This window comes from Sitodiplosis mosellana, unplaced genomic scaffold (genome assembly GCF_009176505.1).
Source record: "Sitodiplosis mosellana isolate CC-2019 unplaced genomic scaffold, AAFC_SMos_1.0 Smas_scaffold_6226, whole genome shotgun sequence".
Lineage (NCBI taxonomy): Eukaryota > Metazoa > Arthropoda > Insecta > Diptera > Cecidomyiidae > Sitodiplosis > Sitodiplosis mosellana.
This window is the reverse complement of record NW_022601467.1, coordinates 21,453,838-21,476,595: the sequence shown is the minus strand read 5'-3', so window position 1 is coordinate 21,476,595 and position 22,758 is coordinate 21,453,838. Positions and strand designations below refer to the sequence as shown.

Here is a 22,758-nt window from a genome sequence, read left to right as displayed (position 1 = left end):
GAACTTCCAGCAGTGCTTCAATAGTTGCGGCCTTTTCTGCTGCCGTCATACTGGTTGTTGCATTACCATTCGTAGGGAGGTTTCGGCCTATCCGATGTGGAAAAATTAGAAGAAAAAAGAAACGAATTAAACGAAAAGTCATTAATTTCAATTCATTGACAAACAAAAAAAATTTTGAAATATTATTCATACAAAATTCGGTCATTTTCGACGAAAAAGCACAATGATGTCTTATGACAGTTGCATCGAATCTGAGAGATAGATTTTCGGGCTTGATAATGTTATTGTTTACTCATTCATACATATGTGAGTGTGCGACACTAACACATTCAAAACGAAAGAAGCATTTTCTGTACAAACATCTGTCTGTTTAGTTTGTTTTACTATGAAACACATGCGTACTCATTTGAAAAAAAAAACGGATTTTTTCTTACGGAGTTGCATAGGGTGGAAACATCCTTTTTCACATACGATCAGTTATCGCACATGTAATTTATCTAATTTTCTTCACTGCCTTTAATTTCAAACAAGTATTTCTCATCTAATAGTTCCTCTCATTTGAACTAGCAACCATCTTTTATGCATCATTTGTCTCAACGAACTAAGTTGGTTCAAATTTTGGCAAAATGTTCAAGTACATCAGAAAATCCATCGGTTTCGGCCGTATTTTTCCACTTTTTTTCATCAATGGATGGGTTTGAAGGAGATTGAAATGAAAACACGCTCGTCTTGTTTTTGTAAATCTATTGATTTTTATTTGAAAATCAAAAACTCATATTCTTAGTTTAAGACTGAAGTTCAGTCACTGAACTTAATCGCAATGTTTTGAATGCGTCAGACTGTAACTTTTGGTGCTAGTTGCCTGCTTATGGTCGAATGATCGCCAATGCTTCTGTTGCTTTTTCTCGATTAGCTTGTGGAGTATTCGGATCTGCAAGAATGTCCTGCAGAAGTTGAATGATTCTTGCCCGATCTGCTTCGGTCATTGGTGGTGGCACAGTACCATTCGTTGGAAGTGTTCGGCCTATGTGGAAAAATTAGAAGAAAAAAGAAACGAATTAAACGAAAAGTCATTAATTTCAATTCATTGACAAACAAAAAACCTTTTGAAATATTATTCATAAATAATTTCGTCATTTTCGACGAAAAAGCACAATGATGTCTTATGACAGTTGAATCGAATCTGAGCGGTAGGTTGGCGCAGAAAAAAAATGGTTCCATTTTCGATATGTTGGTCCATACATTATGAACACTAGGGTGTTTTCGGCATCGTTAAATCAAAAAATGGTATGCCTCATTCGATAGATCTCAGGATTCTGAGTCGATTGATAATATATTTGTCGCGGATGGACTTGTGATGATACTTCCCGAAGCTGAAAACAAAAACAGTTTTATTCTAAATTTCCATAGTAACCTGTGAAAACCAAATTTGAAAAAAAAATTACACTCACCTGGTGCGCGTGGTTGCATCGTTGTTGTTCGTACGGTAGGCACGATAGAAAAGAAAGAAAAAATGAAAGTGTGGTTAGGATTATGCACAAATATTGACACGATGTGTCAAATGTTAAACTTTAAATGTGGTGAATATTTTCACCTTTTTTTCCAAAACTTCATTAAACGCACACAAACAATGCGTTTGACATTTTGCAATACTTATTTTGAAGTTCATAGTATCATGTTTACGATTCGCAAATCAACTTGAATTGCACTTGGATCTCGTTTGTTTTGTTCTATTTTTTCTTATTTTTTCGGTTTTGCATTTCCCTGATGTGAGCATTTGATTTTAGATTCAGGAAACGAATTTCTCATTGAAATATTTCCGCCGTGATGGATGATCAGGTAATACAAAGCGCAAACAAGTTTGGTCGTAGTTTTCTTCTTCTTCATCACAAAACTTGACTGTAAATCAAAGTGATTGATTTTTGTGATTGCTTCTTTTTTCGATAGCGATACAATTCACCAAAAGGTAGAAAGCCACTTCGTACATCACCCCGAAAATCGCCGGTTAACTCCTTATATCAACCTGAATGTTACCACCCTAGCAATGAATCATATGATTATTCTGAGGAATCTGACGGCGAAATCTCTCATGAATATTCCAGCAAAAATATATCGCTCAATTCAACCAGAAGTGCCAATCGAACGAATGACTCCACTGATTATACGTATCTACGGAGACAGCTACACGATTACAGTAGTGAATTGAATAAACACAGTCCAGCCAGCTTCAGAGATGAATTGAATAAGCACACTGCCGTGAAAAAAATAGAAATCAGTCGCACCGCAGCAAATGATCAAGAATCCAGTTTTAATATCTATTTCGTGGTTGCGATCGTTGCAGCTTTAGTTGGTGCATCGGTATTCTTTTTGTATCCGGCGAAGTCATTGCCAACCAAGGTTGAATGTCCACAATTCAGAGAATTGAGCGAACACTACAAAAATCAAGATATTTCGTTGTGGAAATCGCTCAAGAAGAATATTGAGAATGTGGTGAATCAGACGCCGGCCCAGCCAAGTGTATTTTTATTGGTCCACCACGATGCCGAAATGAGTGAACGTATGATGGCAAACATTTTAAATGCGACCGCATATTGCATGAATTCACGAAATCCAATCAAATCACGAGATCCAATCAAATTAGACGGCAGTTCATTTGCTACGGAAGTAATGCTACAGGATTACGGAGAGATTATAGCAGCGTATCGACAGCGTCTTGAACGTGAAGGCATTATGTATGTATCGGATGTGCAAAAGGTACCATCGAAAGCGGCACAAGCGTTTCATACGATCTGCGACACTGTGACACCGTTGGTCGAACGATCTGTCATCTTTTTCACCATGTATATGGATCAATACATTGGGAACATGTCACCGCAGGAGGTTCATCATCTGGTCGAAACACAGCTCGAGAATAACTGGATGGATATCAATCATGACACACTTAACGCTCTCATTGGCCGCATCACGGATCAAGTTTTTTTGTTACATTCAGAGAATGATGTTCTCTAGTTCAATCGAAACTGCTAATAACTTCTTTTTTTATATATTCGTAGACAACTAAATAAATTCGAAACTTGTTTCAAACATTCGTGATTTAAATTCTCTTTATTGTTTCTAAAATTACTTTATTCGTGTGTTGGAAGAAAATCTCAAATACTAAAAAAAACAATGGTTTGAAATGGAGGAACTCCAGTCGGATGTTGTGTCTGTCTGAATTGCAGCTAATTTTTCATTGAAACTATTCACCATTATTGTTTGATGAACGTACGGCATTTTTCGTAGAAAATTTTCATGGTGCGTTCCTTGATTATGTCTTCTACATTTAACTCCGATTGCAGTACTCGCAACTGTGGAATGGATCGAGAAAAAAACATAAGTAAAAATCAAAACAAGCAACAAGAAAGAAAGAAAAATCCGATATTGCAATGTTTACCTTTCGCTGTTCCGATTTGAAGTCTTTGTACACAGTGATATCGTCTGCATCGCTGTCTTTTTTAGTTTTCAGCTCCTTCACACGGTTCGCCGTAACCGCAATGCAATTTTTAATGATTTTATTTCGGCTGTCATACGTTGAATTCAGTTGGTCATACAAATCGGTGCATTTATCGCTTGCATTTAGTTGCCCTTTGAACGATTCAGTCGGTATTGATGTGTTTAATACATAAATAATTTTGTCGTCTAAATCTCGCATTTTCTTCAAATGTGCCTATAAACCATGGAATGGATTCATTAGTATTTTACAGAACGAAAAACCAGCTCCAAACATTGGATCGTACGTGCACTTTCATTTGTGTGGTTAGGTTCAATGTTTCGGTAAATAAAATACTAACCTGAAAGAGTAGAAAATCACCGCACTCAAATTGTACTGCCATTCTTTATTTGGTATTGACTCTAGCGATGAAAATTGGGCGGAAAAGAATCAAAACAATGAGAAAATAGTATTGAATGAATTAATTAAAGAAACAGGAGGTAATATGCAACAGTATAAATATATGGTACATGTAAAACTTCGATAAGCAGTGAAATTAGTTGAGTACCTATAATTGTAAGCGGTAAAAAAAACTCTCGTCAAAACTAATTTAGCCGGAGAAGAAATGAAATCTAAATTTTGGATCAAAAATAGTGTGTTAAAACTATAAAGAGATGCTTGTTAATTTTGAAAATGCATTCGAAATGCGGATCGGGCAGTTATTGTTCATGACACCGAAACATTTGACATATTTCATCTAATCAGATGATATTAGATAATGTGTGCAGAGAAAATGGATACGTTCAATTCTACGACTTGCAAGACAGCTAATTTGGTAATGGTAAACAAGTGCAAAAAGAATAACAACAGTTTTTTTTTATTTTTTCAATATTCTTTGAATGTTTTAATGGAAAAATCAATTTTTCGTTTAATTTTAATCTAATGGTAAATCGAGTTCTTTGTGTACACTTTTGATCGTGACTCTTTGCATATTGGCAACTGCGCCAATGACCGTTTGTGCAGCGTCTTTAACTTCGTTGTATTTGTGCGTTAGTTCTCTGATTTCGGTTTTCATTTCGTTTTCGCTTGGAATTTTGGCCATTTGTTCCACTAATTTTTTATGTTCGGCCATCAAATCCGCTATATTCTCTGGTTTTTGGTCCATTATGAAGGCAATCCCATTACGTTTCGTACCGTACCAGTCACTCTGCATGTGTATGTTGAACATCTAGCTTTCAAGTAAATCATCTGTCAAACTGATGCCATACTCACCACACTCACATTTTCACCATCGCACATTTCTCATTTGGTGTAACCTGTGATTGAACTTTTTAATTGGTTTGCCAGTGTATCTCTGACATTTTCAGTCTGGAACATATACATATTATTTGTTCATTAATTTATTCGTGCAAATTGAAAGGAAATCAACAAAAGTGTTTCAAATGTAAGTGATTGTCGCATTTTCTGTTTTGGAAAACAGTTCAGTGCAACCGTTCAACGCAAGTGGAATCAAGAAAAGAAGACAGAGAAGAAGATTCGTTCAAAAAGCATATTTCGTTTATATGGTAAAAATCCATTTGAAATTTATTTTCGTCTGCATGCATGGTGTGCTCATCTAATGTCGTATGTCATATTTGTACAGCAATGCATTCAATATGGCTGAAAATACGAATATTTTTGACGTATCAACACCGTAAATGTTGAACCGAGCATTTTTTTTTCTTCTTTTGACTGAATGACAGAATTGTTTTTTTTTTCGGTGCGAAAAATTCAATTTTATGCACAGACATACACACAATTCGCAAAATTCCAAAATTTTCCCCGAAATCATAGTCGCTTTCACATTTCCATTCCAAACACACAGTTTTGACAATCACTTTCTCATTGCGACACATCGCAATTTCAAAACAAGTTGAAATGTGAGCAGGCACATTGTTATTTCGAATTCAATGCTTTTATTCATCGTCTCTGCTATTTTGATTGATTTCATCTTACTTGCATTTGGTATGGTGTGTGGTTTTGTTTGGTTTTGATTGTTTTTTTTTTGTCCTTCGTGTTTAGATGTCAGCCCATAAGCAACGTTACAAGAATGTTGGTCTTGATTCCAGCGAGATGCGACGTCGTCGCGAAGAAGAGGGTATCCAATTGCGCAAGCAAAAACGTGAACAGCAGCTCATCAAACGCCGAAATGTGGACAATTTTCAGGCCATGGACAATGAATTAGAGAACACAATTACGGTATTAAATAATTTTGCGCGCGGTTTCACCATGCGTTGCACCCATGACGTGTTGTGTGTGTGCACAATGTGTTGACACATGCATATATGAACTGATTGTTGTTTTTTTTTCTTCTCTTAACACAGGACATAACCGTGGAACATGCAAACTTAGCGATAATCAGCCGTGAAATGATTACGGATTTGTATAGTACGTCAGAAGAGGATCAACTGAGGGCAATACAAAAGTTTCGCAAGCTGTTATCACGAGACCCCAATCCGCCAATCGATGACGTCATTCAAGCTGGCATCGTTCCTCGTTTCGTTGAATTTCTGAAAAACAACAATAACACCACATTGCAGGTATTCATTCATTCATACCAACTTTCTTCGCAACCATTGGCGCTGCCGCTGCCGTCGTTTGTGGTTAGCAGCAGCACCACCACCACCCACACCAGTGTATCAGTTTCAATGCATGCGCATTTTTTTTTAAGAAAAAAAATTGTATTAAACCGTTTCGTTTGATTTGAATGAACAGTTTGAGGCAGCCTGGGCACTCACCAATATTGCGTCAGGCACATCACAGCAAACGAGAATGGTAATCGAAGCGGGTGCCGTTCCTGTGTTCATTGGGCTTTTATCTAATCCAGTCGATGATGTGCAAGAGCAAGCGGTATGGGCACTGGGAAACATTGCCGGAGACTCATCGGAATGCAGAGATTATGTGCTAGACTATGGCGTTATGCAGCCACTATTAAAGTATGATTAAGAGTAACCGTATACGCTTACCTCCGCTTCACCTTTTCCTCACGATTTTCCATTAATCCATTGATTTTCAATACTAATTTCGCAGCGTTTTAAGTACCGTCAACCGTATTCCAATGATTCGAAATGCCGTTTGGACATTATCAAATTTGTGCCGTGGAAAGGATCCGCCCGCCGATTTTTCGAAAGTTGTTCGTGGTTTGCCTGTACTTGCCCGACTTCTCTTCCACACCGATATCGATGTGCTGAGTGATACATGCTGGGCAATCAGCTATTTGTCCGACGGACCAAACGACAAAATTCAGGCAGTCATTGATGCTGGCGTTTGCCGTCGACTTGTTGAACTATTGTTGTAAGTGCTTTCACATGCAGAGTTCTTTTTAGAAACACAATGTGCAAAAAAGATCAAAACCTACCCATATATTTTATGATGGTGCAATTCAAACCATGTTTCGAAAGATTGTTCCTTTGTTTATGGGTGGCATGTTTCTTTCTCTGCATTTTCCAGACACGATTCACATAGCATAGTTAAGGCGGCCCTTCGTGCGGTCGGAAACATTGTAACCGGAGATGATGTTCAGACTCAGGTGATTTTGAACTCGGGCGCATTGCCACACATTTTACACTTATTGTCATCGGAAAAGGAGTCAATTCGAAAAGAGGCATCGTGGACAATATCGAACATAACCGCAGGGAATCGTCAGCAAATTCAGGCCGTCATCGATGCACAAATATTTCCAGTGCTGATTCATATACTGAAAAACGATGAGTTTAAAACTCGCAAAGAGGCTGCATGGTCGATTACCAATGCCACGAGTAGCGGAACAGCCGAACAAATCAAATATTTGGTAAGAAAATCGAAGAAAAATATATGCACACACAGACGCCCACACAATCACTTCCATATTTTAGGCAGACATACACAGAAAGGATGGTCAAATTATCTAAAATATTGAAATTTGTTATCGTTGTAACAGGTTGATGCCGGATGTATACCACCAATGTGCGAACTGTTAACTGTTGTCGATTCGCAAATCATTCAAGTGGCATTGAATGGCTTAGAGAATATTCTAAAGGCTGGTGATCTGGATAAAACGAAACCAAATCCATATGCCGTTTTGATTGAAGAATGTTATGGTTTGTAACGAAATGATGCTCATTCCTGGACTATTTTTAACTTCTTTTTTTTTTTAAATCATAATTCCCGATACAGGACTGGACAAAATCGAATTTCTACAGTCGCATAATATTCGCGATATTTACCAGAAAGCATTTTGCATAATTGAACAGTACTTCAGCAGCGAGGAAGAGGAAGATGTGCGAGTCGCACCATCGGCCAATAACAATCAGTACCAGTTCAACGCAGATCAATCGGTTCCAATGGGTGGATTCCAATTCTAAGCCAGCATCAACAGCGAAAAAAAATTCAACATCACGAATATGTCATCGTATTTGTGCGAAAATATCAATTGACATAGCATTAACAAGCGAACGAATACCCCAAATAAAGAAAATATGTAAAACACACACGAAACCAACAAAACAAACATACAAAAAAAAAACGTTAACGATTTAAATGAATTTCATTGTAAAAGTAAAATGAAGTAACACATGAAGGAAGAACAATGTAATGTAAATTATTCACTGTCGAACTTTGTTCTACTTTTAAAAACAAATCGCAAACAAAACAACAGGAAAAATGCCAGAGAAGAAAAAAAAACACTCACACACCCAGACAACAAACGGTTTTCACGAAGAAAATAATAATAATAATAATACTGAAGAATATTGATATTTTTTTTAAATTAAGAATTTAACATAAATGACCACATAGACGTTTATTACAACATTTTTTTTGGTTACATTTTGTAACTTGGGTTTTGATAAATCTCTTCGCATGTTAACTGTCAACCAATAAACCAAAATGGAATTTATGTTTTTGAAAAAAACATTAATCAAAAGAACAACAACAAGAAAAAAAACCGTGGAAACATTTTGTTTCGAAAACCAAAACCGATTAATTGTTTTTAACAACAACAACCAGAATATTTTGTATGAATGGGAGAATGAAACGTGTGTAGCCGAACTACTGATTCTTTCAAAATTGTGTGGAGATACATGGAGAAAATGAGAAAAAAAACAAGCTGTGAACTAATTTTTTTTTATAACGATATAAATAATTTCTTTTTATTTATTTGCTTCTTATTATGGTTTTGTTTTAGAACAATGTAAAACAAAAAATACAAACACGAATAAATTCAAATCAATTTATGAATGAATCTGATCTGGACGTTGACGTTGAAATTCATACACACAAACACATTTAATTGGGTTGGATTGTAGTGATTCATGTATAACTGGAAAATAATTGGAATATCATTTTTTTGTTTGTCTCAATAAGCATAATAATGTTTTTTAAGAAAAAAACAAACAAACAACAACAGCAAAGAAAAAAGAAAGAAAGAAATAATCTATGTAAAACGAGAAATGCCTTTGACTTATATATTCGAATTTCCTTTAAAATAAAATCAGATCTTAGAGATTTCCTTCTGTTACCTTAAACATTTACGAATAGTTCGCTGATATGAATGGTGAACGCGCTTACATTTACGAAAACCAAATGCCACTAAATTGTGACATTTTTAATTGGAGAATCTTAAAAAACAGAATAATAATAATAATAGTAATTGAGAAACTAAATTAGATATAATGTGATATGAATAAATGTTTGCATGAAGAGTTAAGTATTCAGAAGTTCTACCAAAATTTAACACAATATTCGCATGTTTTATGTTATTATCAATGTTAACAATGCAGTAACAGAAAAGAGTAAGAAAAAATGTCGAAATTGTAATCGCCCCTCTCCCTCTTTTAAGTGACACACGTTCAGATTGAAAATAAAAAAAAAACTGATCGTTTATACCCATATATTGTGAATCGAAAAATTACTAAAACAGCAACCGCAACAACAAACGTTTACATTCAAAACGGAAAACCACTTAAAACAACTGGAATAACTTATGAAACATTTTATGAAAATAAAACAGAAAAACTGGAAGCACACAATTTTCAAAATACAGGTCTTTTCGCATTTTCTTTTGTTGATTTTTTTCGTTATAAATTCGCATTTTTTTTCCTTAGCGTTTTAACAAGAGTTTAGAAAAACTTGAAAATTCTTTGAATTTGTTTATTTAGAAAAAAAATTAAATGAATTCTATTGTTCTCATTTCATTTAGGATTGATTCGGTACTAGTTTGTGATGGTGAAGAATGCTGATAACCTCTGATGCCTTCATTTATTTGGATATATTTTCTGCTCCAATTCGATTGTTGTCTATTCCAAAATTGGGATTTGCTGGATTGTGTCGGTCTGATCGGATGGTTGCGTCGGTTTCTTTTTTAATTTGATGAACAGGCTCTAATATTAACTTCGGTAAGCTAGCTTTATGACGTTCATTACACTCATACAGCTAGATAACCAAAGACAACGATAGTGCCAAATATTTAATGAAGTTCGCCGCAGCTCGTTCTTTGTCTCATCAATTAAGTGTTGGTTCCATGTTGAGTTGTGCCGTGAATCTGTAAGAGAGGAATAAAAATATATGTGTTATGGTACCTATCGTTGCTGCTTCATAAAAATGAGAATGTGAATCGATCATCTTTTTTTGTGTGTTGCCATTACGCGTTCGCCGAATTTCTTCCATTAATCAATACAATCGCCAAAATACACAAATGATTACTTTCATCATGGGATCTTTTCCCAATCTTCTCCAACCTCTCTCTCTCATTGTGTGTTTTTCATTTTAACTCCCCTTCGAAACAGTTAAAGAAGAAAAAAATGATGAAATCGATCATTATATTCGTTCGGTGAGCTTCGTCCACTGTAGTAGCAATAACAACAACAGCGAAAAAAGAATAACTAAATCAAGAGTATAACGGTTCCGGCTGGTCACAAAGTGCGGACAATGTGGGTCCACGCAACCAAAATGAATGGCACTTACATATTCAAAATCAACAGTAAAATATTGTGGTAACAATGATCACCATTGAATACAATGCACATGATATCGCTCTATTCATACACCTTCTTACGAATTGTCTGTTGCCATTAGCTTTTGACGTTTGTGTTTTTTTCCCTGAACTATGGATGGGAATTACATATACAATACACGGCTCATATGACTTGAACTATTACCATTGCCAGTTGATTCATTCGTTCTTTTCCGTGTTCTCGCCCGACTTTTAAATGGCAAAAATTCATGCGAAGAGAGAGAGAGAGAGAGAGAGAGAGAGACGAATGGAGAAGAAGAAGAAGGTGGAAAAATGAAACGAACGCAAAAGATGTTGAGCAAAATATGTTGAGCAATAGAGATAGAGTGAACGGTAAGAAAAGCACATAAAAAGTGGTACACACAACGTGAATTCCATTCATGAAGCTACTTACCCGAAATAAAAAAAAAATTGTATATAATTAAAATCATGATACCTCGATATATTATATGATGGAACAATCGAACAAATGACAACGACACAAAAACGGGCGTGAGCGCTTTTACCATGATTTTGATGATGAAATTCAAGTTCACACAAATATCAAATCATTGGACTTTTGAAAAAGGAGAAAAAGAAGCGAATGTTTGAGCATTTCGGTTCGTTTGCATTTATAGCCGTTTCATTTGTTTAAAATCATAGCACGCGTTTGATTCGGTGTATTTTAATTCGTTGCGTTTTTTTTTTCATTATTATTTCTTGAAATCCAAAATGCCAAAGACCGAGCATGAATAGACAAACGGTTAGGTTTCGATTGCGGATTGCGGATCAAGAACATTATTTAAAATTCAATTCAATTATTTGCTTAACATTTTGAGTAGGCACATGTGGACCTGTGCGCAAACCACAAGCAAACGAGGCAATTTCATACCGACCGGTGGTCGCATCGAAGTAAAATGAACCGAATGTGTGACCGAAGTGATTAATATATGCCCAGGCCGTATTTAATATGAATAACAAATATTGAAACACGTCGTTTGAAGCGAGCAATGAATCATTTTTTGTTGCTTCTTCAATAGATAACAACAACAACAACGAATTACACGACAAAGAGTGCCTTCAATTTGAATATGTTCGCACATTTACAAGCGATTCACATACGTCGTGGTTTCGGGTGGCTATTGTATGCACGTTTCAATTTGCGTAACGTTTTATATTTGCTAATGTGTCACACGGGATGGTCAAACATCGTCAGCAAAATCAACTGGCGTCTATCAGCCAATCAAGCGGTTTAGGTGGTTTTTTTTTTTGCGCGCGAGCAAATGAACGAATGGCTTGAACGCACGGTCAGAGAAAAAAAAACTCACAAAGGAGCTTATTGACGATATTCTACCTATGTATAATTCCGTGTGTGGTGTGGTGTGCCTGTATACTTGAACAGTTTTTCGTTAATAATTTATGCAGCTCGAGCAGTAAACCAATATTCAACATGTATTTACCTGTTTGCATGATCACGAAACAACGAACGATTCAAGAAAACGACAAGCGAACAGAAAAAATGATGAAGAGAATTTAAAAAGAAACGAAAAATCGCCCGAAAAAAAAACCGGGAGAGAAACAAGAACTAGTTTCGAAATAAACTGACCATATATATTAGCATCATTAGGTATTCTGTTAATGTGATATTGTTTTTCACATTTGTGTAAGAATATACATATTGTGTTTTTTGTTGTTGTTGTTGTTGTTGTTGTCTTTCCTCTTGTGTATGCGTGTGTATGACGCAGCGGGGTAACGATGGTGATCGCGAACGGTGTCGATGATACACTTTGGTGGCACAAAGGCATCTAGTAGTGGCCACGTCGCAGAAAAAATTCACAATTCAAACACACAAACCACCATCACTCTCAATATAGATGGCGAAATTTTTCATTTCTTTCCCAATATTTTAATGTATGCACACGTTGTAATACACATGCAAACTCTTTGCAAGCAAATACATGCACATTTCAGCAGAGTTAAACCAACACATTTCTTTCTCCTTCTCTCTCTCTCTCTCTCTCTCTCTCAATTATTAGTTTGGTAATTTTAATATTTCGAATCACACTTTGAAATGTAGCGTGAAAATCTGTTTAAATATTTATAGTTACCTGACTAACCTGTCTGTAGTCACAGCAATTACTTTCAATTATGCGAAATTTTGTTGTAAACTTTCTTTATACGAAGACAAAATAAAATGTGCACATCGTCAATGTATATAAAGTCTTTCAAATAAAAAACGTGAAATAATTTCCGTTTGTTCAAACACTGTTCGATCCGTTTGAATAGATAAATTTTGAACTGAAGACAGAAACACAAAAACAAAACAAAAAACACCGTATAAATGAAAGAGAACTATTGAAAGCCGCCTGTGAGGTGTTCTGGTCGAAATGAAAAAAAAAAGAGCGAACCAAAAATAAAAGAAACACACACGAGCCCGTATTTTTCAGTGATGTTTTCTCTAATCTGTGTCTGTCACAGGCACACAACACGCTTGTAAAATGTTTACTGATAAAAAAAAGTGTACACACACATTTATTATTATTACACATTTTCGAATTCTATTTCATTTATTGTTATTTCTTCCGTAGGCAAACTAAAAGTGGTGACGTCATATTAAATATAAACAAATAGAGACGAATTGTGTATTGTAACCATTTTGAAGTTGTCGCTCTCGTTTTTTTTTTCGGCCATAAAAAATAAATACGATAATAATCAACCATACCTTCTGATCTAATGTACGTTTTCTCTCTCTCTCTCTCTCTCTCTCTCTCTCTCTCCCGCTCTCTTGTTTTTTTGTGCTTCAGTCGATTGCAACCGGCTCACAGGCTGACTTGAATCGAATTCATTGTCGATCGGTTTTGCCAGTTAAAACGTATGCAAAATTTCAACTACGCGTTTAAACTCTAATCAACGTGGTTTTTTTTTTGGTTCGTGATACTTTCTCCATGCATTTTTTTTATTGGTTGATTCGTTGGACTTGAAATTCGGAACGGTGCATCGCATTGGATTTTCATTTTCAACGAAATTCATGGCAAACATGCGCCACTATTTATCGACTTGTTACTAGTAAATGTTTTAATTTTATTTTGCACTCTCCAGAATAAAAATATATATATATCCAATTATACACCAAATAGTCGGAGCGCGCTAGCGAGAGAAACCCGTTTAATCAATTTTCCATTGAGCAAATTTTTAATTGGACTGCATTTGTGCGTGGTTTTTTCGCTTTTGTTTGCAGACTGGTTTGTGTTGTCTTTCATTTTGCACGATGATTATGTGATGTCGTTGGCATTACTTCTTGTGTTTATTTTTTTTCATCATCATCATCCTCTTCTTCTTTTTTCATTTTCATTTAATGATTGCTACTAGTATTTAGTTTCCCTTTTCGTTGATATGTCCATTGAACGAACACTGCTGGTTGAACATTAGCCAGCTTTTGTAGAGGAGGAGAAACATGAACACAAAAAAAAACAAAAAGAAGGCACAAGCAGACCAAGCAGAAAAAAACAAAGGACTTTTGAGTTTGATGTCAATTAAAGCTTGTCAATGGCATGTACTGCAAGTCCCGATCGACCGACCGAGAAAAAGAGAGAGAGAGAGAGAGAGAGAGAGAGACCACAACAACGATCATTATTACGAGATAAGCACAGAGCATTTTCTCTATTTATAGGCTACTCGTGTGTCTTGCAAATTCGATTTAACATTGTAAACGGTATTTTGAGTACGATACACAATAAATCAGGCGGGAAAAATGTTGCACTTAAATCATTAAAAATTCAGAGAAGCAGAAAAAAGCAACACTGATCGTGACAAAGTGCTGCTGTTGCTGTTGTTGCTGGGTTCCGTATTCGTTTTGACATCGATTTATTTTATTCTTTCACGCACCGATTTTCATATTTCCATTTTATCCGAGGTCTAAACGCACATTATGACCATCACAATGTATCGGCTTTTGTTGCTGTATTGTTTACACGTCGTTGTTGGGTTTTTTTTGCTGCTGCTGTTTTTATCTTGTGTCGCTTTGATTGTGCAATTAACGCATTTCAATGGATTAAAATGCAATGACACATAAGTTGGGTCATTATCGATACCATTTTTGGTTTTCAATGGAATATTGGATGGCGCGTGCGCGCACGAGCAAGATCAAAACGGGAAAAAAATCTTTTGAAGCTGGTTCACGTTTTCGTAGTTTATGCTATTCCAGTTTGTAAATATCCGGATGTTGACCGCTTTGATATTGGCGCCAAAATAGATTCGCCAATGTGATGTGATTCATCTAATGACGTGTATGCGATGCTAATTGATGCCGATACTCAACGAATAACAACACAAAAAAAACCTTATCTTCATTAGTTTCTATGAATAAAAAAAATCATTCGTAGAAAGTTCCGTCGGATGGGAGTCGTGGTGAAGGTGAACGTGAATGTGAATGTGGAACTAGCTCGGCTATTCATGTGCTTTGAAGAGCATTCGATGAATCCAAAAACATTTTTCGTATTTTCATAAGAAATCTATGTGATTCGTGTGCTTGTGCTCGTGCTCGTGTTTTTTGTTTTGTTGTTGTCGTTCATGGATTAGAAGCGGGCGTTCAAATGCCAATCACTCAAAACTCCTAATGAGCAACGGAACACCGCTTTTTGTCACCAATTTAGAAAGTTTTTATTTTTGGACATTTGCACACTTTATTTCGAATGAATTCGTAACAATCTTTCGTATGACATATTGCAAATTAAATGCTCGCCTTACCGTTTCTCTATCTCTGCCTCTGTGTCTCTGTCACTCTTTCTCAAAAATAATTGTTAGCCATGCAAAACTAACGATTACGACCGATGACAATTTTCAATTCGAAACCAATTCCATTCGAAAAAAAAACAATGTGTATTTCCTTTTCGTACCGTATACGCAACAATGCCGTAAATGCCGACCATTGACACAAATACGTCTAATTTGCTATGTGCAATTTAAGATTTTCTAATTCATGACAATCACTCTCTCACATTCACTCACAATCGAAAATTGTGTGCTTTGCGCGGTTACAAACTAAGACCATGGACAATACGATGCCCATATAAATTGGATATTCAGTTCGGCTCCTGTTTTAAGAGTGCGCCACGTCGAATAGTTGGTTTGCCTATAAAATTCGATACCATGATTTATTTTCACAACGCACCCTGATCGGCAATTCCGATTCGATTTGTTTCTATGATATTTTTAGCGCGTCCATTTGATGGCAATGTGTGTTTTTTTTTTATTTCTTGTGCCGGATAATGAAATATTCATCGGTATTTCTCACCTATATTTTAATTCGACTCATTGACGTATACTCCGTCTCAACGGCACTTTTGTCACATGGACTTCATCTATTTTGGATACAAATCGATTTGTTTCTTTCGATCACTATTTGTTGTTGGTTACATTGAATCGATTAACAGTTTGTACCATCTATTCAAATGATTTGCAAGATTAAACGAAATGAAAGAAAAAAACGCAAATTTTATAGCGCTGACCAAAAAAAAAAACCAACACGAGAGAAGCCACGTTAATAAAATCACTGTCTGATGCCAGATCGTTAAAAAAAAGAACGCTCATAAAAAACCGACGAAATCATGTGCTCGTAAATGATTATGCGCGTATTTATGTTTCCACAAAAATATGGACAATGGTTTTGAAACGAAATGGGAAAAAAAACAACACACTACGATATTCAGTATGCTATATATCGCGGATTCTCAAAAGCTTCATCATTTTTGAATTGGAGGCAGTCATTTTACCGCATCTCCACATTTGTGAAATAATTGCCGAGTGCAATAACACATGAATGATTTCTGTTCAACGAGCATATGCCAAACAAATAACCAAATAACCAGCGTATAATATACAACACACCGTCCAAATGAACTGAACGAGAAACGAAAAAAATTGGCGTCGGCAAATATTTATATAGCCACAAAATTTATTTGGCTGGTGATGTTGATGATGGACGAAGTCAACGTGGATTTACGTAAATTTTTGTGGATTAACACAACAAGAGAAGTAAAGAAGGTGAAGGAGAAACAGAGAGAGAGAGCGCAAACACAAACAAAAATCAGAATTCAAAATTCAAATTAAATGCAAAATAAAGTAATCTTATTTCTTATTAAATATTATTACATTTTCGGCGGGTTCGTTGATGTGTTACTTCTCGCTCCCTCCCTCGCTTTATCTCACAATTCTTGGTCAATGTGTTCATTTCTTCTTCTGTTGCTATAAAAAAAACATTTCTTGCTTTTTCGCCATCATTATGCTATGGCGATTTTCACATGGAATCTCTTTGTGTTGTCGGTGTGTGTCGGTCGGTCGCCATTATTGCCGCAACTTTTGCGCTGTGCCGTTTCGGTTGCTCTTTCATTATTGTTGTTGCTGTTGTTGCTGTTGTTGCTGTTTTAGTTTCAGTTTTTGGATACAAATTCTAACATTTAAATGTTTCAGTTTCGGTTGGCTGAGTTCATGGAACGATGAACGCAATGGACTATCTCTGTGTGACCACGCGGTCGACCGTTTCAATTTCCATTGTATACACACAAACACAACATGTGCAATGTGTATAGGATGTTTTCATTTTGAGAAAACAATTCTGTCTTAAGTTCTTACGTACCTGTTGTGATTTTGTATGCGGTACAATTTGACGATTTTATTATTTCTTTTCTCTTTCTCTCTCTCTGTCTCTCTCTCTCTCTAGCTTTGGGTTTCTTTTTATCGACTCGCCTTATTCATTTGCATTGTTCGCTCTCCGTTCACTAATTTCGAAACATTCCGAATGTTATGCGGTCAAAGTGTTTTTTTTAATTTCATTTTTTGGGGAAAATGACATGGAATTTACGTTTTGGCAAGCAGCGGTACTATTAAAAATTGAATGCGGCTACTTGTGATATCTTGAACGAATCTTGATCAACAACAACAACAACAACAACAACAATAACAACGAAATACAAAACCAAAGGTGGATATTCGGTCGATGAGTTTTGGGTGGGAAAATTGAAATAATTAATTCAATTCTTATACGGTGCACGCATCGCGATAATGATTTCTTCATTAGCATACCTCAAAGCATATAGTTTGTTTTGTGAATAAAGAAAAATCCGTCGAAAAATCATTTAAAACCAAAAAAAAATTATTCAAATTAAACGAGAGTGAGAGAAAAATATCGAAAAATATGAGTTAAAGTTGAAATAGATCATTACCTGTTTGGCGAAAATACATCATTTTGTACTGTTTCAACATTGAATCAACAAGTAGTTTATAGACTTGACTAAAAAACTTCCAAGAAAGATTCTCAACGACAAAAAAATGGCACCAAATTCACCAGTCCAAAAACTATGATGTTTAAATACAAATTGATGTGCGGAACATACATCAGAAATAACCAATGACTAATGAGAAACCGCTCTTTTTTCACATCGCTGTATCTGTCTCTTTTTTGTTTGTCGTATGGTCAAATGAATTCAATTCACTGGACTGGACAACGATCTGTCTGCGCTTTTGAAACCAAATAACGAAAAATAAAATGTGATGATAATTTTTGTAAACGTAAAAAAAAACAAATAAAGAAATTCTGCGGTAATTTCCCCGACGCCAATAAGCAACACGATTGAACTGAAAAAAATGTTCCGAAGGCCCGAGATCAGGTTTACCAAACACATTAGCAGAGAATAATGAATTTTTTTTTGTTTGTTTATTTGTTTGTGGGACGACCCGTAATATCAGACCGACGACTGAAACTTAAATGGCAGCCGAACTTCAAGTGACGAGACGTGAGAAACAACAACGGGTGGATTACTAATACTACTCCTAATGTACATGTGATCGCTTCAGCGCATATGTGTCTTAATGCCTATGAGCACACTTCGGAACACACATTAAACTCTCGTAATCGATTTTTATAGAATGCTTCGACACAAAACTAATAATTTCTTGCACCTTTTTACATGCATTGGCAACAGTGATTGGCGGTTAAAAGATTTGCTGTGTTGCACCTACTTTCAATTTAAAACTTCTTCTAACCAAACTGTCAAAGCGAGCGAGCGAGAGAGAGAGAGAGAATTAATGAGAAAAAAAACTACGTAGTCTTTTCCACCCGAAACGATTGACTGAGAAATCTGAATACAGCGGAGCAAATGAAATGAGCGAAAGAGACAAAAAGAAAGTACAAAGCCGAACACGGCAAAAATGGTGAAATTTTGGACACACATTTGGCCAGAATTTCATTTTATATTAGCAATTAAATTGTAACTATACGACGTATGACTATGGTTATCACATACACACAATACTTTTATTTATATATATATTTTTTTTGATTTTATTTCTGTCTGATAAAAAAAGACGAATTTCGCGCGCACGGAGATAATTCAAAATCGCTGTCATTTCAATAGAGAGACATCGTTTCTTCTTCTGTTTTTTTCTTTTCTCTCCGGCGTACAAATTACATTAACGAGGAAAAATAATTAAATAAGCAAATAGATCTGTGTTATACTCACTCAAAACGCATTATTTTCTTATCGCTTCAACGAAGAAAAAAAAATGATAACAGCCCCGGTACGGTAACGTGTGCTGGATTTTGTTTAAAAATTATATTTCTTGGTTTTGTTCGACACCGTCGTCGTCGTCGCCGCAAAAATTCACAACACGACAACGATCTCAACTTAAACTATGACTCAACTAAATTGAAAATAACCAACAAAAAATTGTCAATCGGAGAAAACGAAAAATTCTCGTGAAATTTTTCGCATTTGCACCAGTAAAATGTTGTGTATTTTTTATCTAAATAAAATCTACAAATTTTAATGGCAACATTTAAGCGAATTTCACTTGAAAAAAACTCAAACGTTTTCTCTGTCGACTAAATGGAAAAAAATCAGAAAAATTGACAGCGAACCGACTTTTTTTCCTGTTCGAGAAACACCATAGTGCCGTGACTGCGTAACTATGATTACTGTGAGAAGAATTCAACGTTGCTTGTCCACCACCTCGGATTGAAAATCACGTTATATTCTTTCTTTTTCCTTTTCAGTCTCTTTTCTTCACATCGCAACCACTGACTGTCTCGATGTATACGTGCATGTATGAGTATCTCTCTCGCTTACTTTTTTCTACCTCTCTTTCACTCACACATCTTTTGAATACCTGAACTCACTGTTTGCTCCGTACGATCGCTGCATTCGTGTTTGTGTGTGAATGCTGAATGTTTAATTGTCTTCGTTTGTCGAAACGTCTTTTCTTTTCTCTTCGTCTGTTCGTTTCGGGTGTTCCCTTCTCTTTCGTATCTATGTTGCAAAGATTGCTTGCCGTTGATGTTCAATCCGAATGATTTCTAGCATCTTTTCGGTTCTATTCACACATTTGTATTTAGCCCGTTCGTACGTGTGAATAAAGGTAATATGAAAAATACACATTTAACATTTCTTCTTCATGCTGTTTCCAGGTTCAGAGTACCAACTTGAGAGATGAACGCTTGCTTTTCAACAATCCAAAATCACATTTTCTGTATTAGATTCGACATGTGTACGTATGTATGCGTGTATGTGTGTGTCGTTACTTTCAAACGTGCTCAGCTTGATGCGCACGAAGCACAGGTACAAAAAACATGTCGCCAGCACGATAACATTAAAGAAAGGCTAGCCAAAAAAAATAACAAAATAGAATTAACAGAATAAAATGTTCACTGTTGTACATTTCTTTTCATTGGTCTTTGGGTTTTTTCCCTCATGAATTGTTTGAGTATCAAGATTGTGTCGCTTGCTGTTGTGTACCAACGAACATTCATTAGTGTAGGTGTTGCGATTATTTTGTGGTTGTAAAAGATGGAGAAGTCTTGATGTAGAAGAAGAAGCAGCCCGTGAGAAGAAGAAATACCGATTTTACTTGTGTTCGTTTAACTTTTTCGATGGTAACGTGCAAAAGAAACAACAATTGCCAACGGGCCTATCAACTCGGGACGAAGGAAAAGGAAGAATATAACCATTTTTATACGAAACATTAAAAGATCAGGTCCTTATCCCGCTGTTTTACACCAACACCAAGAAAAAAAATCACATCTTCTCGAAACCAAATTGAAATTGTACCAAATCTATGGTCTCTCTCATTCTGTCTGCCTGTCTTTCTCGCTCATTGTCACTTTCTCGCTCTACTTCACACTCTCTCTCTAGATTCTATGGGCCTTTTGGATAGGCTGTTTGACAAGTATTCAAAATAAAAAACCGAAAATGCCCACCAATAAATCGGCCGGTCAACCGAATCATGTAATCATTTTCTCTTTCGATTCGGCGTTTACGTGCCTTTTTTTTCCTCCTTTCGTCAGAATATTTGCATTTCTTTTCGCTTAGGTAATGCTCTCATAAAAATTGAAACCCTATTTGCCAAACTGACTATCACAATGCAATGTTTTCTGGTTGAATAAAATGGTCCGAGAAAAAGCAAAACCGGTTTAAAACCTATGTATATCGGCTCCATCCGAAATTTAAACGAATACAGCTGCTTTTAAATGCATAAATAATCATGCTACTTAGTGATATGAGCAAAAATTTGATTTGGATTTTTGTTCGAAATTTGTTCGTTTTTATCATTCAAATCAAAAAAATACTCGATCAACGAAGATGCAGGCACAAAACCATTCGATCTATTCATTGCAGTCGAATCGTTTAATTCCGTGAATTAGATGTTAATGAAAAACAAATCAGCACTCTGTTTGTTCCACGTGGTGAAAAAGAAATTGTTAAAAAAAATGAATGGAGTAAAATCGTATGAAACGTGCATTTTGCATGTGCACTCATCCGAAAAAACGCTTCTAATTAGTCATAATTGCTAGTGGCTACAGCAAAATGTGATTCTTACTGCATATGCTTACAAACAGAACGAATGGTTGATGCCTGTATAGTGTATACAATTCGAAATGAGCCTAATTCGACCAAAAAAACAACACAAGTCAAAACATTGGCCGTCAAGCACGATGCATATCGTAACGAATACGCACATTATATGGGTGAACGAGGCAAATAAAGGGCAAAAAGTAACGACGAGAGAAGAAAAAAATCAAGATTAAAATAGTTGTCACGTTGTCAATTACCGGGTATCATCATACAATGCATGCTCTAGACTCAGAGCAAAAGAAAATGCTTGTTACATTCCAACGGGCATTTTTTTCTCTCCTTCATTCATTGCTTTTATACCTGTCTTTTGCCTACTTATTTTTGTTTGCCATCCAACGAACTCTTTTCTTGTGTCTGTTTCGAAATCGAAGGAAAAATCTAACAAAAGTCTTGGTCGTCGAGATGAAGTAAAGAAGAATTTTCCCCGAAAATGTTTTTCTTAGACGCCCTACTTCCTTCTTTCCCTGCTTTTGTATTTGAAGCGGATGGTGCAAGAGCTTCATCATGGCGATATTTGAATATTGTTCGTATCTTGCGATCGCATGTGCATGGAGACTATGCACAAATGAACAGAGAGAGAGAGAGAGAGAGAGAGAGAGAGAGAGAGAGAGAGAGAGAGAGAGAGAAAATACAACAAACGTCCAATATGCGAAAAAAAACGCTAGAAATGCATTTTGTTTGTATTTCGAAGGAAGACGGAGAGAGAGAAAATGGTGAATGATCGCAGGAGAAAAAGAAACCATCCAACAGTTCAGTGCAGAGCCGATTCGAGTTGCCGATTTGCCTGTTGTTGCCGAGAGAGACTTTGGTTTTTCAGTACAGTCCATTTGCTTTGGCAGAATTGAAATACACTGAATTGGTCGGGCCTTAAACTTATCTGGAGTTTGAATGCTGTGCGCACTGTGTGCCAAGTGTATGTGCATTTGCTTTTAGTGCCACTGCCGGCAAATGACAATGTAATATTTAATTCATTCCTCGTTTTCGACTCTTTTCGAGTTGTCGTTGTTGCTGCTGCTGCTGCTGCTGCTACTGCTACTGCTATAGAGAGCACACATATCGAATATTTAGTGATTTTGTTCTTCTTTTTTTGCTTTTCAGTTTTCTCTGTCTCATTTCTTTCATTCTTTTTTTTCACCTCTTGCTTGTTCTTCCAAAATGCTCCTTACGTTGCTTCTCTCTCTCTCTCTCTTTCTCTCCCTCTCTCCATCGACATTCTTGCTTTGTTTATTTTCAATGATGATGGATTCGAATTTACCGAAATTTTCGGACTTCGACTTTGCTTCACATCATTTTACAGCACAGGCCGTTCGCTGCCAGGCAGCAGGTAAATGTATGCGTGTTGAAATGTTGAGCAGCAGCAACAACAACAACCAAAA

The 22,758-nt window shown here is 36.1% G+C and overlaps 3 protein-coding genes and 1 long non-coding RNA gene across 6 annotated transcripts; 2 read left to right on the top strand and 2 right to left on the bottom strand.

The window, feature by feature from the left end:
* Window positions 1–729: 729 nt before the first annotated feature.
* On the bottom strand, window positions 730–1,495 carry LOC129579354 (uncharacterized). The gene is made up of 3 exons (XR_008689233.1): window positions 1,452–1,495; window positions 1,104–1,373; window positions 730–1,024 (listed from the first exon to the last, which is right to left on the bottom strand). It is a non-coding gene; the product is annotated as an uncharacterized LOC129579354 (long non-coding RNA).
* A 144-nt stretch (window positions 1,496–1,639) lies between these two features.
* Window positions 1,640–3,099, top strand: LOC129579352 (uncharacterized). The gene is made up of 2 exons (XM_055469389.1): window positions 1,640–1,839; window positions 1,948–3,099. Exons 1-2 carry the CDS (start codon window positions 1,828–1,830, stop codon window positions 3,007–3,009), a joined length of 1,074 nt encoding a protein of 357 aa, XP_055325364.1. The 5' UTR covers window positions 1,640–1,827; the 3' UTR covers window positions 3,010–3,099.
* Window positions 3,087–4,178, bottom strand: LOC129579353 (protein MIX23). The gene is made up of 4 exons (XM_055469390.1): window positions 4,038–4,178; window positions 3,831–3,891; window positions 3,434–3,706; window positions 3,087–3,347 (listed from the first exon to the last, which is right to left on the bottom strand). The coding sequence occupies exons 2-4, from the start codon at window positions 3,870–3,872 to the stop codon at window positions 3,249–3,251; spliced, it is 414 nt and encodes a 137-aa protein (XP_055325365.1). The 5' UTR covers window positions 3,873–3,891; window positions 4,038–4,178; the 3' UTR covers window positions 3,087–3,248.
* Window positions 4,179–4,237: 59 nt separating this feature from the next.
* Window positions 4,238–8,734, top strand: LOC129579351 (importin subunit alpha-7). Of its 3 annotated transcripts, none has more exons than XM_055469387.1 (8): window positions 4,238–4,913; window positions 5,531–5,707; window positions 5,833–6,048; window positions 6,224–6,444; window positions 6,539–6,802; window positions 6,959–7,298; window positions 7,428–7,587; window positions 7,664–8,734. In XM_055469387.1, the coding sequence occupies exons 2-8, from the start codon at window positions 5,531–5,533 to the stop codon at window positions 7,849–7,851; spliced, it is 1,566 nt and encodes a 521-aa protein (XP_055325362.1). In that variant the 5' UTR covers window positions 4,238–4,913; the 3' UTR covers window positions 7,852–8,734. The 3 variants fall into 3 exon arrangements, with proteins under 3 accessions (XP_055325362.1, XP_055325360.1, XP_055325361.1); XM_055469385.1 differs by having other exon boundaries at window positions 4,748–5,034; XM_055469386.1 differs by lacking the exon at window positions 4,238–4,913 and adding an exon at window positions 5,111–5,388.
* The last annotated feature ends 14,024 nt before the right edge of the window (window positions 8,735–22,758 follow it).

Bases quoted from the DNA above. Each gene is read 5' to 3' on its own strand.
- LOC129579353 (XM_055469390.1), bottom strand. From the start codon at position 3,872: ATGGCAGTACAATTTGAGTGCGGTGATTTTCTACTCTTTCAG. The intron at 3,707-3,830 runs GTTAGTATTTTA...CATGGTTTATAG, and splicing joins GTGATTTTCTACTCTTTCAG to GCACATTTGAAGAAAATGCG. The intron at 3,348-3,433 runs GTAAACATTGCA...TCCATTCCACAG, and splicing joins TCAAATCGGAACAGCGAAAG to TTGCGAGTACTGCAATCGGA.
- LOC129579351 (XM_055469385.1), top strand. The intron at 6,445-6,538 runs GTATGATTAAGA...CTAATTTCGCAG, and splicing joins GTTATGCAGCCACTATTAAA to CGTTTTAAGTACCGTCAACC. The intron at 7,588-7,663 runs GTTTGTAACGAA...TTCCCGATACAG, and splicing joins TTTGATTGAAGAATGTTATG to GACTGGACAAAATCGAATTT.